Below are 17098 nucleotides of genomic sequence, written 5' to 3' on the forward strand. Positions count from 1 at the left end.
ACAACAACTCTATAGGTACACAGAATAAAGTAAAAAGATTTTAGCCTGGCCGGTGTGGCTCAGGGGTTGAGCACTGACCTATGAACCAGGAGGACACGGTCTGATTCCTCATCCAGGTTGCAGGCTCAATCCCCAGTGGGGGGCTTGCAGAAGACAGCTAATCAATGATTCTCTCTCATCATTGATGTTTCTATCTCTTTCTCCCTCTCCCTCCCTCTTTCTCTCTGAAATTAATAAAAATATATATTCCTTAAAGTAAAAAGGTTGTAAAATTTAGTTAATTTTAAAACTACCCCTTTTAAAAAGTGTGATGCGGCAAGGTTTTCTCTAACAGCTTTATTGAAATATAATTCACCCTCATTGTAATTACATAAATTACATAAACATAATAATATAATTATAATTCACCCTTACTATTCACTTTATTGAAATGTCATAATATTCACCCTTTTAAATAGTACAATGGTGTTTTTAGCATATTACAGTTGTGGTAATATTCACCACTATCTAGTTCCAGACATTTTTTTCACCCCCAAAAGAAACTCGATGCCCTTAGTAGTCATTCCCCATTTTCCCCACCCACCAGCCCCTGGCAACTACTGATCTATTTTCTGTCTCTATGGATTTGACTATTTGGGACATTTTATGTAAATGGAATCATACAACATGTGGTCTTTTGTGTCTGGCTTCTTTCTTTTGTAGTGTTTTCAAGGTTCATCCATGATGTAATATGCATCACTTACTGCCTTCTCTTAATGGCCAAATAATATTCCATTGTATGAGTATACCACTTTTTTTTAATCCATTAAGTCAGTTCATAGACATTTTGGCTTGTTTTCACTTTTTAATTATTATGAATAATGCTGCTATGAACATTTGTGGACAAGTTTTGCTGTGGACATAATGTTATGTCCAACTGTTTTTCCAAAGCAACATTTTATATTCCCACCAGCAGTGTATGTGGGTTCCAGTTTCCCCACATCTTCAACAACACTCGTTATTGTCTGCCTTTTTTATTACAGCCATCCTAGTGGATGTGCAGTGGCATCTCATTGTGGTTTTAAATTTGCATTTTCCTGATGACTAATGATATTGAGCATCTTATTTATTTATTTATTTATTTATGTGTGTGTGTGTTTGTTTATTTATTGGCCATTTGTGCTTTCATTTTGGAGAAACTCAAATTGTAGCTTTTTTTTTTTAAAGAATCTAGTATTGTAGCTCTTCTCAGTCTTTTCTGGCAAACTCAGATTGAAAGTTCAGACGTCTATCGCCCAGTTGACCTACCCTACTTTTTCTTCAATGTGGAAATAATTACATACGTAAAAATAAGCTTAGATGATTCTTCTAAGAGAGTTTTACTTGTAGTTTCAACCAGACAGACCGAAAGGGTAGGATTATTTTTATTTCTGATTGCACTGAGGAACAACTCTAACCTACCCAATATTATCTGGGTCACCCATGTACCATGCAAAGAAAAACTAAAAGGCTATGTATGACAACTTCATCGTGTCAGTGTGTGTGTGTGTCTGTGTGTGTGTGTGTGTGTGTGTGTGAGACTATTGGAGACTCAGCCTGAAACAATCCCACTTCTGGCCACTTCCATTTCCCAGGTAACGAGAAAAACCAGATAAAGGGACTACACATGCAGAGGAAACTCAGTCCCACTTTCTCCCTGCCCGGCACGCTCCCGCTTGCCTGTACTGTGGAATCACAAGGAGTACTGGAGTGATTTGACAAAGAAAAAAAAAACTTTCTTAGATAGTAAGTCCTCCTTAATGTTGTTGACAATTTTTGAAAACAGAGACTTTAGGCAAAACAATGTATAATGAAACCAACTTTACCATAGGCTAATTGATACGAACAAGAGTTAAGTTCCTGCCGAACCGGTTTGGCTCAGTGGATAGAGCGTCGGCCTGCAGACTTAAGGGTCCTGGGTTTGATTCCGGTCAAGGGCATGTACCCTCGTTGCGGGTACATCCCCAGTGGGGGGTGTGCAGGAGGCAGCTGATCGATCTCTCTCATCGATGTTTCTAACTCTCTATCCCTCTCCCTTCTTCTCTGTAAAAAATCAATAAAATATATTTTTTTTAAAAAAGCGTTAAGTTCCTATGGCATATCTCTGGTTACAAACATCAACAAACTTCTAAAGACCCAAAACACTTCTAATAGTAATCACTGAAATAAGTGTGAGCTGCACATATATTTAAGAAAGGTTAATAAAAACAAGTAAGAAAAGTCATTTCCTACTTATTTCTGATCACAGTTGAGGGTGGCCAGAGCCCATGCTGGCAGTCAGGGTGCAAGGTGGGAACCCACCCTGAAGAGTGCCCTTCCATCGCAGGGCCACACTCACCCACACTCACTCGACTGGGACCAGTTAGATGTGCCAATGAAACCAGCGTGCACATCTCTGGGACGTGGGAGAAAGCTGGAGTCCCCAGAGAAAACCCACGCAGACACGGGGAGAATGTGCAAACTCCACACAGACAGGGCCCTGGCTGGGAATTGATTGTTTTTCCCTTTTCAACAGTTATAACAAAATGATGCCGAAGGGAACAACGTTGTTCGAGGACCTGCTAGGTAATGTTTTTAGTCAGCCTCGTGGGTGGCTGAGGCATTCTGAGTAACACAAGGCCCTGCTAACTAATTATGAAAGGTTTCCTTTTCTAATTTGGGTAGTTAAACAATGCAGGCATTTGACTTAAATTAAAAAGTCACCCTGATGGGTGAGTAGATGCCATTATTTGAACTTTTCTCATCACCTTACTTTAAAAAAAAAAATCTGTTCAAGTATTGTAACTCTACCTAGAAAGTAAAGACAGCTTTAAGACGGCAACACAAATCCTTCAGCAGCACATCAGGAAGGAAGCAAGGGCCTCTGCACCTTAAACCAGAGTCAAGAGACCCAGCATCTCTCCTCAGCTCCTCTAAGGTTTCTAACCTTGGAGAGGACAGTGATGGAAATAGCCAAATTTCCAAAGAATCCATGGGTCTTCTGAGGTGTTTGGACAAAACACTTTATGCAAAATAATTTAGTTATCTCCACACTGTTACTCAACTACTATAAACAGAACACACTGTGATTCTCTACCCAGCAGCTGATGCCTCTGCTGCTGTGAATGCCCAGTGGAAGAGTAGGCCCTGAAATTCCCTTCAGACTGCAAGAGTCCCGCCTTCTTCACTTAGCGCACTCTCAGGGGAGCTGCCCAATGCTATTTCAGATAAGAGTTTAATCTCCAACATTTACAGAGAACTCATACAACTTAACAAAAGGAAGATAAACAATCCAATCAAAAAATGGGCAAAGGACCAAAATAGACACTTTTTGAAAGAGGACATACAGAAAGCCAAGAGACATATGAAAACATGCTCAAAGTCACTAATCCTCCGAGAGATGCAAATCAAAACAACGAGATACCATCTCACACCTGTCAGATTGGCTATCATCAACAAATCAACAAACGACAAGTGCTGGAGAGGATGCGGAGAAAAAGGAGCCCTTGTGCACTGCTGGTGGGAATGCAGACTGGTGCAGCCACTGTGGAAGACAGTATGGAGTGTCCTCAAAAAGTTAAAAATGGAACTCCCATTTGACCCAGTGATCCCACTTCTAGGAATATATCCCAAGAAACCAGAAACACCAATCAGAAAGGATATATGCACCCCTATGTTCATGGCAGCACAATTTACAATAGCGAAGATCTGGAAACAGCCTAAGTGCCCATCAGCAGATGAATGGATTAGAAAACTGTGGTACATCTACACGATGGAATATTATGCCGCTATTTAAAAGAAGGGACGTTCACCATTTGCAACAGCATGGATGGAACTGGAGAGCATTATGCTAAGCAAAATAAGCCAGTCGGAGAAAGGCAAGTATCACATGATCTCACTCATATGTGGAATATAATAATCAACATAATTTGATGAACAAAAATAGATCCAGAGATAAATGTCAGGGGAGGGGGGAGGGTTAGAGATCAACCAAAGGACTTGAATGCATGCATATTAGCGTAACCAATGGACACAGAGACTGGGGCGGTGGGGGCTTGCCCTTGGGGTGGGAGTGGCAGGGGGGTGTGGTCAATCGGGAAAAAGGAGACATATGTAAAACTTTAAACAATTAAAAACAAACAAACGTACAGATGGGAGAGAAAGCCATTTTCCCTAAAGAAAGCCTGCTGGACAACAGGGCCGAGTTCAGATGTCCCAGAATTTAAATCCTTGGTTTTTCCCATGTTGGTACTTTTAAATTTATCCCTTGATCTGCATTCTCCTTACATGGGATTAACTTCCATCAGAGATGATGTTAAATTGTTTACAAAAACTGTCCCCCCCCCCCTTGTTAGTGTGCCTTAAACTGATGTCCAAGAGGCAGTTCTTAACAGATCTTTAACAAAATTAAATCAGATAAGTAATAATTAAGAGTAAGATGCTTTCCCACAGAACCCATGGAAGGGCAGGTTGAAGAAGGAACCCAGAAAATGACCAGTCAATGATGCTACAGGTGGCTCACACATTTTCTCTGGACCTACAGCCCAGAGAAACTGGAACTCCTTTCAAGGTAGGGCTGGCTTCATGATTATAAATGTAAGTTCAACATCCTTCCCAAGTGTTCCTTACTATGACAAATAATAAATAGCAACAGAGAGGGCAGGTAATGTCTCTGAAGTTATCGGTGCCAAACTCTGCAGTAAACATTTTATATCTAATCTCATTTCATCAAGATAGTAACCCGGAGACGTAGGAACTATTACCATTCCTATATTACAACTGAGGAAAGTCAGGCTTAGATTAATTAAATTATTTGCCCCAGGTTACTGCTTGGATTCAAACCAGGACAGGTAAAGCCTTTACTCAAAACTCTTCATTCCTTGCCCAGTGTGTAGCCTCAAGCTTCACGTAGCTACTGAGCACCTGAAATGCGGCTCATGTGCCTAGAAACCGTACTGCTGGTTTTCGTTTACATTTAAACAGCCACACTATATTGGATAGCATAGTTCTGCATTATAAGGGCTAAATGGGACCGTGTGATCACAAATATCTTTAATTACAAGAGACTGACAATGAATATGAAGGGAGCCAATTTACCATTTGATTTTTGTAGAGGAAGTCCTACCTGGGTTGAGTCCCAACTCTAGTCGTTATTTAGGTCCCTACTTAGCCTCTCTAAGTCTCAGTTCCTCCTCTGCAAATGCATCTGTTAAATGAGGTTAACACCCACATCATCACAGGGTTGTTGTGAGAATTAAATGAGATAAAGTATCAGAGGGCTTACTGTAATACCAAGAGCTAAATGAAGTGCTAGTGATAGCAACAACTCTGACTTTTGGCCTTTATAATTTAGAAGTGATGAGAGTTTTAATTCCCAAAAAGGCTATAATTTAAGTTATTAGTAACTACTACTTTATAAATGTACTTTTGAGCTAAAAACTTTTTATTGTGAAATAAAGTCACATTTACAAAATTGCAAATATCGTACAAGAACTCTTACGTACCCTTAAACTAGATTCTCCGGTTCCCAACGTGTTGCTATATTTGCTTTATTAGTCTATCTATACATCGGATGCTTTTTTGAATTATTTGGCCCTTTATCCCTTAATACTTAAGTGTAGTATGTTTCCTAAGAAGGATAACCTCTTATATAACAATAGTTCAATTATTAAGTTCAAGAAATGTAATGCTGGCCCTGGCCGGTTTGGCTCAGTGGATGGAGCATCGGCCTGCGGACTCAAGGGTCCCAGGTTCGATTCTGGTCAGGGGCATGTGCCTTGGTTGCGGGCACATCCCCAGTGGGGAGTGTGCAGGAGGCAGCTGATCGATATTTCTCTGTCATCGATGCTTCTAACTCTCTATCCCTCTCCCTTCCTCTCTGTAAAAAATCAATACAATATATTTTAAAAAAAGAAAGAAATGTAACGCTGATACAACACTTCAATCTATAAGCCCAAGTCCAGCTTTGCCTGCTATCCCAATAACGTCCTTTAGAGCAGCGGTCGCCAACCTTTCAGACCTCAAAATATATTTAAAAAAAAAAAAAGAAATGTAACGCTGATACAACACTTCAATCTATAAGCCCAAGTCCAGCTTTGCCTGTTATCCCAATAACGTCCTTTAGAGTAGCGGTCGCCAACCTTTCAGACCTCAGGGACTACCAGGGGTCCGCGGACCACCAGCTGGCGACCACTGCTTTAGGGCAATGGCCCCTTCCCTTCCCAAGAGGATCCAGGGCAGGATCGCCTGTGTCTTCTGAGTCTCCTTCGGTCTGGAATGGCACCTGAGCCTCTCTTTGTCTTTCATGACTCACATTTTTAAGAGCACAGGCCAGTGATTTTGTAGAATGTCACTCAATCTGTTCTTCTGCAACGTCTCCTCCCGATTAGGTTCAATGCTACGCAAGCGATGCTGTGTTTGTTCTCTGTTCTCACACCTGGAGGTGCACAGCGCCCGTCTGCACCATGGTGATGTGATCCTGATCCCTTGGTGAAGGCACTGCTGGTATCTCCACTACGTTTAGTTACCGTTTTTTCCCTTGTTATTAATAAGTCCTTTCATTTGCTATTAATAAGACTTGCAAATATATTGTCCCCCACACTCCCTCCACCTCCACTGACTTAGCTTGTATTGGTGACTCTTGCATAAACAACTTTTACTATGATGGTTGCAAAATGATGGTTTTCTAACTCCATCATTCCTGCAACATTTATTGAAGAGCATCCCACTATAAAGAGGATCTTCCCCCTTCTACTCATCTATTTACCTACTTATTAACTGCAGTGATTATGGATTTTTCCTTTATTTAATGGGTACCACTGGATTTTTGAAAGTACTCTTCAAATACACGTGACAAAAAACTACAGATCTGGATTGATTAATTAGGAAAAATGTATCCATAGAATGCCAGAGAAACACTATTAACTGAGGCCTCTTACTATTCTGAATGCTTGTGGGCGAGAGAGGTATAAACAGCCGACGGCTCTGTACTTGAGGACATTAGCATGTAGCTCTACCAATAGACAATGTGAGCTATCACCGTGAAGTGCAGTGTTGCTCATCATCAGACATGATATCATACCCCAAAAATCCATCCAAACAACCCATCAATTTCTCCACAACCAGCAAACTTGAATGTTCTGGCAAACTCAAAAGGACATGATTTACAAATAGTAGGTAATATTTGGATCTTTCCACAAGAGCTGGGTTCCAGCTTTTTTATAAAATACAAATGTTTTCATTTTGGAGCTCACTGTGTCACTTTCTCAACAAACAGAACCTCGTATCAGAAACGAGGCCCGTGTTATATATACAAATAGAATGGGCCTGCGCGTCGTTAGTTTGTGGTCAGAGACCACACACCCAGTGGCTATTTACAATATTTACATTGCTCACGATGCCACGAGGGGAGTCTTAGAGCCGAGACCAAAGCTCAGGCCACACAGAGTCTGACCATGGGTCCCACTCTAACGTGCAAACTGGGCTTGTCTCTCCATCCACAGAGAAGGCATGTGAGTGGTGTTTGTTTTCCGTGAAAGCTTATCGATGTCATCCAAATATCACTATGAGCAGACTCCAAATTTAAAACACTATTTCTGGTATCACTTCAATGAAAAAGCCTTGCAGAGTTTTAGGGTCATGACATCCTTGTGCTAAGGATCTCTGTGGGGAGGCTTCAAACACTTACCAAAAAGAGTCTGGAGACGCCAACAGCAAGCCGCTCTGTCTTCAGATGCCAGGTGAGGGGCTGCGGGGAGTTGAGCAGGAACACGACAGGCTTGCGGTGAATGTGCACTGAGGAGATGGGGTTCAGGTGCAGGGTGACCTAGGAAGCACGAGAAAGAGGACTCTTAGGACTGACTTTCCACTACAGTCACTTAGGACAGCATCTGCAATACTTTCCCGAAGCTCAGCATTAAGAGAAGCAAGCTGCAAGTTAGTTCAGATTCCTGTCCATGGGTAAGATATTAGATTGGAGCAGATGATTTTGCCAATATTTGACTCTTTTTCACTACAAAAATGACTATATCATATGATTCAACCTGCACTAATCTCAACTAAAACATGATTCAGCTCCCAGTAATAGCGGAACACGAATAAACAGAACACATTGTTTCCAAAGTTGGCAAAGGCAGAAGAAGTTACCTTCCCTCAGGACGGCCTTATCCTGCAAGTCACATGACTAAGCTGACCCCTGGAGCCCAGAGGTGGGTCATCCCTGTGGATTGCCAGAGAAACGACTTTGTTCTCTTCCAGGTAAGCTCCGACCTCTCTAAAGCTGAGTTCTGCCAACGAAAAGTGCCGAAAGCTAAGGGAAAGGGGCTGCCAGGCGGAGCTGCCAGCGCTTTCATCATCCCCACTGTTAGCTTGAAGGGGTTTTCCAAAGAAATGCAGCACAGAGAACACAGAATAAAAACTGACTGTATAGAGCCCCAGTTAAAAAAGAAAAGAAAACCAAAACAGGGAAGAAAACCATGAGCCTGGATCGAACAAGGCGCTAAACTTTACTTAACTTTCAATACCAATACTTAGCACATGGTGGCCACTCAGAAAATGACAACTGAATATTTAATTTTCAATGATACAAAAGTATTTTATTCTATGAATAATATGGCCGCTTTGACAGATCTAGGATGTTGTAGGTTACCAGTCGGCATTAGCAGCATCAGAAAGCACCTGTGAGGAGAGTAGGACCCAGTGGTTCAACAACATCCTCCTGGAGCACAAGGTCAAGCAACATGAACACAGGAAAGCAAAGTGCACCACGACGTGATAAGGAAAAGACAAAAAGGACTTCAGCTGGAAAGACACAGACTGTGATACACTGGGAATGACCACATCCCAGGCAGAATCCTGGTGAGGATTAAATGGTCTAGATCAGTGGTCAGCAAACTGCGGCCCCTTAAGTGTGGCTCTTCCACAAAATATCACGTGCGGGTGTGCACGTACAGTGCGATCGAAACTTCGTGGCCACACTCAAGGAGCCTAAGAGCCGCATGTGGCTCGCGAGCCGCAGTTTGCCGACCACTGGTCTAGATCTATGCTTGGGGTCTATACAATCATCAGGGACAGAGCACTGAAAACTGGGCCACTTTACATCTCCCAGCGGCTGCTGGCCCCTGTGATCCGAGGTTTCTTTACCTTTTATCGTGGGGGTGGCCTTCCAGTGTTACTCACCACAGCACAAGCTCAGGTCACTGGTAACAAGGCGCTAAACTTTACTTATCTTTCAATACCAATGCTTAGCACATGGCAGCCACTCAGAAAATGACAACTGAATATTTAATTTTCAATGATACAAAAGTATTTTATTCTATGAATAATATGCACTAGAGTATATAATACCATTTCACTCACTAACTGTTGAGTGTGTGTGTCCTAATCTCTGAAACAGACTATAACCACTCTGTAGGCAAAAGACATCTTATATTTAATACCGTGCTTAATACATAGATCATTTTAAGTGATTTATCAAGAAAATTCATAAGTGTATGCTACCTAAAAGGTTAAAAAAAAGGTTAAATATATTAATACGTATAAATGGCTAATTTACAGAAAAGTTAAAAAAAATTTTTTTTAAATGAGCAATACTCAAACTATTTCTTCAAGACAGCTAGGGTCATTTTTATATTTGGCATGAGGAAAAGTACTGAAAGTACTAGAAGCAGACTACGAATGAACAGTACATCAAGGATAGCCACAGCAAAATAAAATTTTCCTTGGTTGTTCCAACTCCACTTCACAGCATTCTGGAGATGCTATCTGCATCTAGTAATAAACAGATTGATCACCACTGCAAACAACAGAGGCTGTGGAAACAGAGTGGGGCAATGACTGTAGCATCAGATAAACAGAGATGCACACTACAAAAAGCACACAGTAGGGAGAGTGAAGAAAAGAGAGATAAAACCATTACTTGTCCAAGAGTACCTGAAAAAAGAAACACTCTGCCACTTATAGTACATCAGTAAAAAGTTTTCGGACTTATTCCTTCTAAAACTGTTCACTGAGCACCATCATGGCACAAAGAATAACAATGTATACCCACAGAGGGGACATCAACTCCTCTCCTGACGAATTTCTTTGCAGCCCTCAGGCATACATTTCTTCTTGGACTGCATATTTAAAATAGTAATAAAGATATAACTCAAATGAAAAAGATTTTTTTTTAAATTTAGGAAACGAAAAGAAAAATAGGTATGAGACAGATATTGGTGCTTCGGTCCAAAGTTTTCCAGATGGTCAAAAGTGTCAAGGCCTGGCTCACACAATCAAGGAAAGATTTCTAGGAGCCCCAGTTCTGGGAGCTTTCCTGGAAATGGCTCCCTCCTCAATATGTGGCAATGTCTGGCCAAGATGAATCCTCGACTCTGGCACATGGGGCTTAGGCAAAGCCCCAAAAACCATTTGGCAAAGAAGAATTCACACTATGATTGGGAAATTAAAAGAAAAATGTTCCATACTTTTGTAGAAAAGATCATTTGGCAGGAACAGAAAGTCCCCCTAGCACCCGCTCATCTAATCCCTCGGCAACCTTCCTCTTCTAGCCTTCCTCCACTTGAATAAATCTTGCTGAAGGGAAGATAAAGGACAACCAAAATCAACCAACAAAAGAATGAAGGTATTGAAGCTCCTGAAATATCTCTTAAAGAATTCCTGCCTAAGGTATCTAATTTCTGTCAGGCAGGAAAAAAAAAAAGATACAAGAAAAAGAACTTTCTCTTAAAAACCAATTATAGAGCTCAGGATAGATTACAGGTACAAAGATAAGAATATACTGCTGCCCAGCTAGTGTGGCTCAATGGTTGAGTGTCAACCCATGACCAAGAGGTCGATGGTTTGATTCCCGGTCAGACCCCCGCCCCCAGTAGGGGGTGCGCAGGAGGCAGCTGATCGATGTTTGATGTTTCCATCTCTCTCTCCCTCTCTCTTCCTTTCTCTCTAAAATAAATAAAAACATTAAAAAAATAATATACTGCTGAAGATTTTCATGGGTAGATTATTGTCAGGTGATCATTGTCTAAAGACCAGAGCTAAAGCAGAGTACAGCACAGGAACAGCCAACGGAGAAATGATACATATGGTATCCAATAATTTTCAGCTTGAAAATCCACACAGTAATTTAAAGGGTTGACGCTCAATCCCACGTCAAATTTGCATAACAATAAAGGCTATCAGTTATCCATGGGCTTCATAAGAAATAGAGAACTGAACAGGGCCATGTGACTCTGAAGGCTCTTGGGGCAAAGTGGGCTGCATTCCAAATGAGGGAACAATGATTAGTCTCTAAATTAGTAGCTTTTCTGTTAATCTTTGGGAGTCACAGAGCATTAGACTTGAAAACTTAATGTAAAATATGAATCCGCTCCACAAATGCACTCACACACATACAAAATCCAGATGCCCACCAAATTCTGTAGACAATGTCAAGAAAATAGTCCATCACAGGACCCATGAACTCCATATTAAACACCCATTGTAGAAGAGCAGGAAAATCTAATGGCAGAAACGGAAACAAAACAAAAAGGCTTCATCTAATTAAACCAGAAATTACACCTCTGGTCTGAAAATGCCATCCTCTCAGAGAAACAACTTAATAGATGACAACTCAGAACTAAAAAAACTTTCACACGCAGTGACTTCTTTTTACCATACTTTGACCACACAGTTGCCAAAGAAGCCAAATCCAGAAGCTCCTGCTCTAATTATGTTTGTCTCAAACAGTGCTAAATTTCAATCTTCCTAATGGCGTGAGAAAATGCAAGCCAATCTGGTCTGTCACATTCCATATGTAGACACTGCCCCTCAGACAATTCTGATCCTTCCTCAAAATGAAAGAAAGCTAATTGGTCTAATCTGTCCTCCCACATCTATTTATATCAGGTCTTCTGAGGTTATCTGTGCACTCCACAAACTACTAGATATAATTAATGTATTTCTCCTATTTTATAAAGAAATTTAAAGTAAAACTTTTCTGAGCACTTTTCTGGGGAATCTGAACACAGTTTTGACCAAAGTCATGGCCAAACCTCAGGAGCAGAAAGCCTCTGAGACAACCTTTTTTCCCCACTCAGGAAGCGTGTTCTTCCTTGCCCATGTTTTCACCAGAATACAACAAGGATGATTTTTCTCTGGACCGTGTTAGGGTGAAGACGTCTTGTTTCTCCAAAGATTATCTTTGTTAAGCAAAACCTATATATTGTCTCAAACTCTATAAATCATGTTATGAAAATGAACTGTGTACTACCTTACAGGAAAGAGGGAAAAAAAAAACCACCTACTCTCTTTATGGAAAGATGCCATATAAAAATGGTTTTGAATTTCCCAAGATTCATAGTAGAGATGCAAGACATCCTCCTATAGTGATTTCAGAAACGTCTTATTAGACCTCCTACTCCTGGGATTTGTTACGACAAACAAAAGCAAATGGAGTGAAACAACTGATAAGAGAACCTAACAGTTGTCCAATTTTGCGAATGCGTCAGGGAGGCTCTGTTTCCACATTTCTGATTGTTCTAACAGCCCCCATGGACTTGTGAAACAATGAAGTCATCCATAACCCTACCAGAGAGACTCCTGTTCTCTAAAACCAGACCAAACAATGCTCTGAAAGGGATGATCCAATCATCAGTTTACACAGAGATAGATAAGAACTCTAGCAGCAGGTCTGTAACCAAGACCCATAAAATCACACCCTGGGCTGTACAGAGCGGCCATCTATCCCCTCTTCAGAGATAAAAAGATATCCTCATAGCAACAGTGTTGGTAATAACTGAAATCTGGGTCCTGTAGCACCCATAATTTACACAGACAGGCAGTGAGACCCAAATCTATTCCAGGACACAAGAGTACCATGGCTGAGTTCGAATTTCACTTACATTTGGACAATATGACTTTTAGGAATGCAAATCTGACCCCAGATGCATCAGAAATGTGCAACCATGCCCTAACTGGTTTGGCTCAGTGGATAGAGCGTTGGCCTGCAGACTGAAGGGTTCCAGGTTCGATTCCGGTCAAGGGCATGTACCTTGGTTGTGGGCACATCCCCAGTAGGGGGTGTGCAGGAGGCAGCTGATCGATGTTTCTCTCTCATTGATGTTTCTAACTCTCTATCCCTCTCCCTTCTTCTCTGTAAAAAAAAAATCAATAAAATATATTTTTTTAAAAATGTGCAACCAATTGATGGAAATGGGGAACAGTAGTTAGTTGTTGCTGGAGTGTTTTAAAATGTATTCTGGTCTGAGGAATCCTCAAAGCTGACAATGTGTCATTGCTTGTCTTTCACCATTCGCGAATTCATATCAAAAGTTTCCTTAAAATTGTCTTGGAGGGATGGATTTGGAGCTTTTAAAAATTTCCTCATTCTTTTACATTTCTCTGAATTCCTAGAGGCACGTCAATCAGTTGGGCTGAATTCAGGGAATTCTAACCCCCTTAGTGTCTCTATCCCCACCAGGAGAGACAACTTACCGTTCTCCCTGGTCCCAACAGTACTTGGGTCAAAGATTTCATCCTATAACAAATGATACCAAAATGATTTCACCTTGCTATCCCAAATGGCATAAAAAAGACTTCACACTGCTCACTGCTGTGGCAAGTGACATCAAGCTCCTTCCTAAATGGTTTGTCTTGAAACTCTTTAACATGGTAAGAGGAACACAGCCCATCAATTCCAAAACAAATTCCTCCTCCTCCTCCCAATAGGATGGGACTCAGGATTGCCTGGGAACCTCTGAATATAATCTAATATGATCACAACCCTGGGGGAGGGAGAAGAGTAGGAGGGGACCTAAGTTTGAAATGTGATGCAAAAATAAGTCTGCCCTCTCTGCCTATATTTTGAACTAGAGGCCCGATGCACAAAATTCATGTAAGGGGCTCGGCCATCACAGCCCTGGCTGCCTTGAGGCCCCGCAGCCCCGCCCACTTGGCGTTCTGGAAGGTCATTCTGCCATCCAGTCTAATTAGCATACTAGCTCTTTATTTTATAGGATGCCCTAAAAAAATACTCAGGACTAAATTTGGGTTGGGGATTGAGGCACAAGAACTCATATAAACCGAAGAATATTTCTGAAACAGTAGGTCATGATCCCCTAAAGGGATTCTGGGAGAGTTGTAAGGGGATTCCAGAGACCCTGGACCTTCCTTCCCAGAGTAGCCCACAGCTCGGTCACTGTGGGGAAGGGAGGCAGGGAAGGGAGGCACTGGGCGTGATATGCTCTGGGGTAGGAACCTGCTGCTGGAGCCCTCAGCAGGCTGTTGCTGACTCACAGGCACCTTCCCACTGCCCTTCATACTGTATGTTACTAACACACCATGACCTTCCAGGATCCTCGTCTGCAGCACCCTCCCACCAGCTCAAGATGCAATTTCCAGTAAATCTTTCCCCATCCTGCAGGCAGAGCTGGAGCTCAGCGCTGCTCCCACAGACCACACTCATGTGTCTATTTCCACAGTAATAATCTGTTTAGATGTCTGTCATTTACTTCCCACCCCTTACACTGTGAAATACTCAGGGCACTCTTCAAGGGCAGAAACTGAGTCACACTCATTTCTGCATCCTTGGGCCTAGCACAGGGCTGGACAGCTAGTAAGCAGTCAACAAGTTTTCTGGAAGATTCTATAAAAGTTATTCAGGAAATGTGGTTCAAGTAATTATTATAGAGCTATATTGTGAAGTCTTTCTGGCCAAAAAGCAGTGGGGGAGGGTACATCCAGTAAGGAGAACATTAACTTCATATAAAGTTTGACTTGAACTTTAAGAGTCAAGAAAAGCAGATTCTAACTCATGCTACCAAAATGAATGCCAAAGGCTGCCTAGAATGCATGTTGGAGAGGAATCGGGGCCACATCCAGGCTCTGTGGGAATCAACACCCAGACATTCTTGACTGTAGAGCAGTACCTATGCCATGTATGGGAATCACACTAGGCTAAAAAAGAAAACAGATTTTTTAAATATTTAATAGTTATGCAAACACAAATATGTAAAATGGGGGGGAAAACCTACGGAAAATGTTTTCCTTTCCAGGGATAGATAACAAAGATAAAAAATTTTGACCAAATGTTCTACTAGCCTTTACAGTAGTAATTTTCAACTAGCGTACCCTAAGAATTTTTAAAATACACAATACCTAACTATTCAGTCAGGGTCACTGACCTCTTTTCCCTTAGATTGTCAAATAAAAAAATGGCAACAAGCAACACAACAATCGTCTGGTGTAAATGATTCAAAATTATACCAATTTTTTTGGTCAGATCAACAAAAAAATACATTTTTGGCGTGCCGCATAATTTTAGTAATTAGTTTATGTGTGCTATGAGATTTAAAAAAATGGTTAAAATAATTGTTTTAGCGGCATAGAATTGTAAATGCTTTTCTTCAGGCAATAAAGTGTTTTAGAACAGTTAAGAATTAAAATTCTAGACAAACTCAAGGGACTCAATATTTGCACATTGATTGATGTGCAAAAAGTTGTTTTTTTAAATATTCCTTGTCTCACTTAATAGATTCATTCCAAACACTTCATATTGTTTTCTAACTCTAATATATAACCAACACTCCATATGACTATGTACTCTGTAAATTTATTTCTCTCAACTTCTACTTTTTCTAATGAGCTTAAATTTGTTTTCTTTCTACTTAAACAGTATTTTGACATGCATATGTCTATAACAACAGGACGTCAGAATGGTCTGTGTGTCAGGACTATGCTGAACAACAGAACGGTGTAACAAAGAGAATCACTGCGGTGACCAGTGGAAGCTGATTTCAAAAGTAGGCATAGCAAGAACCTGATTCCTACACGATCTGAATACTGGATTAATCATTTGCATCTGCCAATTGCAGTCACAGAGCTCTATAAAGACTGCTGCTCAAGCACCATCTTAAAGTTGGTAAATTTGAAAAGGCAAAAAGCTCCACACAAAGTACACTGGTATTCAGGTAGTAATTTAAGATACTTCAAGCATCAAAGGCTGGCATTTGAATTCCCCTGAGCTAGTGTATTCACCTGAAGCTGATAAGGAATTCCATACAGTGTCAGCTTTCTAGCACAAAAGAGAAATCTGGAGAGGAGTAATTACTAAGATATGGATGTTCACAAAGTCTACACTTGAGTCACTGTAGTTAGTAAGAACAGTGGTGGCAGCAGTAGTGACAGCCACCATTATTTTCTTCCAACAAAAGACTATAGGCAGGCCCAGGGTGCTTCTGTTGGGTTAAGACTTAGTACTCTCATCAGAAAAAGGTGGTTTGAATAATTACCTATTTATTTATTCCCAATGTAAAGGTGAAGAAATTGGTGCCTAAAGATAAGTAGTTTTTCCAAAGTCATACTGCTAGAAAGTGGCAGGGCTAGGAAAATCAATGTCTCCCATCACCTGTTCTCTTTTTATTTTCTCCCTACCTTCCTAATCCACCCTTAATTTTGGGTATTGGCCTTGAGGCATAGAAGAAGACAGGGAGCTACTCTACAGAAGTAAGAGGCAGGAACTATTTTGCTTCTGGAAAAGGAAAGATAAGGAAGAAAAGACGGGGACTGAGTTGTGAGCAAGATGGCTGGGAGCTAGCACAACTAAGAGGTTGCGAAACTCCACAACCTATTGGGATGGATCAACAAGTATTTTGGGAACAGTGCTATCTACAGTGTCAGCTACAACTGTTTGGATTACTTTGATGCAAATCGTCCTCTATCTCCTCTACCAAAGCTTTAATAACGCTCTCTGTCCCCATGAATGAATGCTCTATGGAACTCAAAATGGTGTTGGTTATGTTTCAAATCCAAGTGAGTCAAGTGTACCTTAGACACATCCCATGAGGAATTATAAACTCGGGAAAGTGGAGATGGCCCTGGGAGCTCTAAGGCTCTGACAATCTGCAGAAATAGGCCTTCCTCTGGATTTCTAGAGGCCACGGAATTAACAGAGGTGCAAGCCAATCACACCCTGAGCTCCAGGGGCCCCCGGTTGAATATGTGGATGAGACCAAATTACTCTCTAAGGAAATGGAATTCTGGTCAGGGCAGGAAAAGCTTGGGAATTCTATGAAGTCTGCTTTCCTTTGAAAGCTCTCACAAAAACAACTCCTGAAGTTCTCAATAT

General features: G+C 41.1%; 1 protein-coding gene across 1 annotated transcript in view; it reads right to left on the reverse strand.

Annotated features, from left to right (window-relative positions):
* Positions 1–17098, reverse strand: part of TGFBR3 (transforming growth factor beta receptor III) — a 177019-nt gene that overhangs the window by 67839 nt on the left and 92082 nt on the right. The window contains exon 3 of the mRNA XM_006758203.2: positions 7685–7822. Coding sequence (XP_006758266.1) covers positions 7685–7822 — 138 coding nt within the window. The remainder of the gene's footprint in view (positions 1–7684; positions 7823–17098) is intronic.

The sequence above is a fragment of the Myotis davidii genome, unplaced genomic scaffold (assembly GCF_000327345.1).
Source record: "Myotis davidii unplaced genomic scaffold, ASM32734v1 scaffold674, whole genome shotgun sequence".
Classification (NCBI taxonomy): Eukaryota; Metazoa; Chordata; class Mammalia; order Chiroptera; family Vespertilionidae; genus Myotis; species Myotis davidii.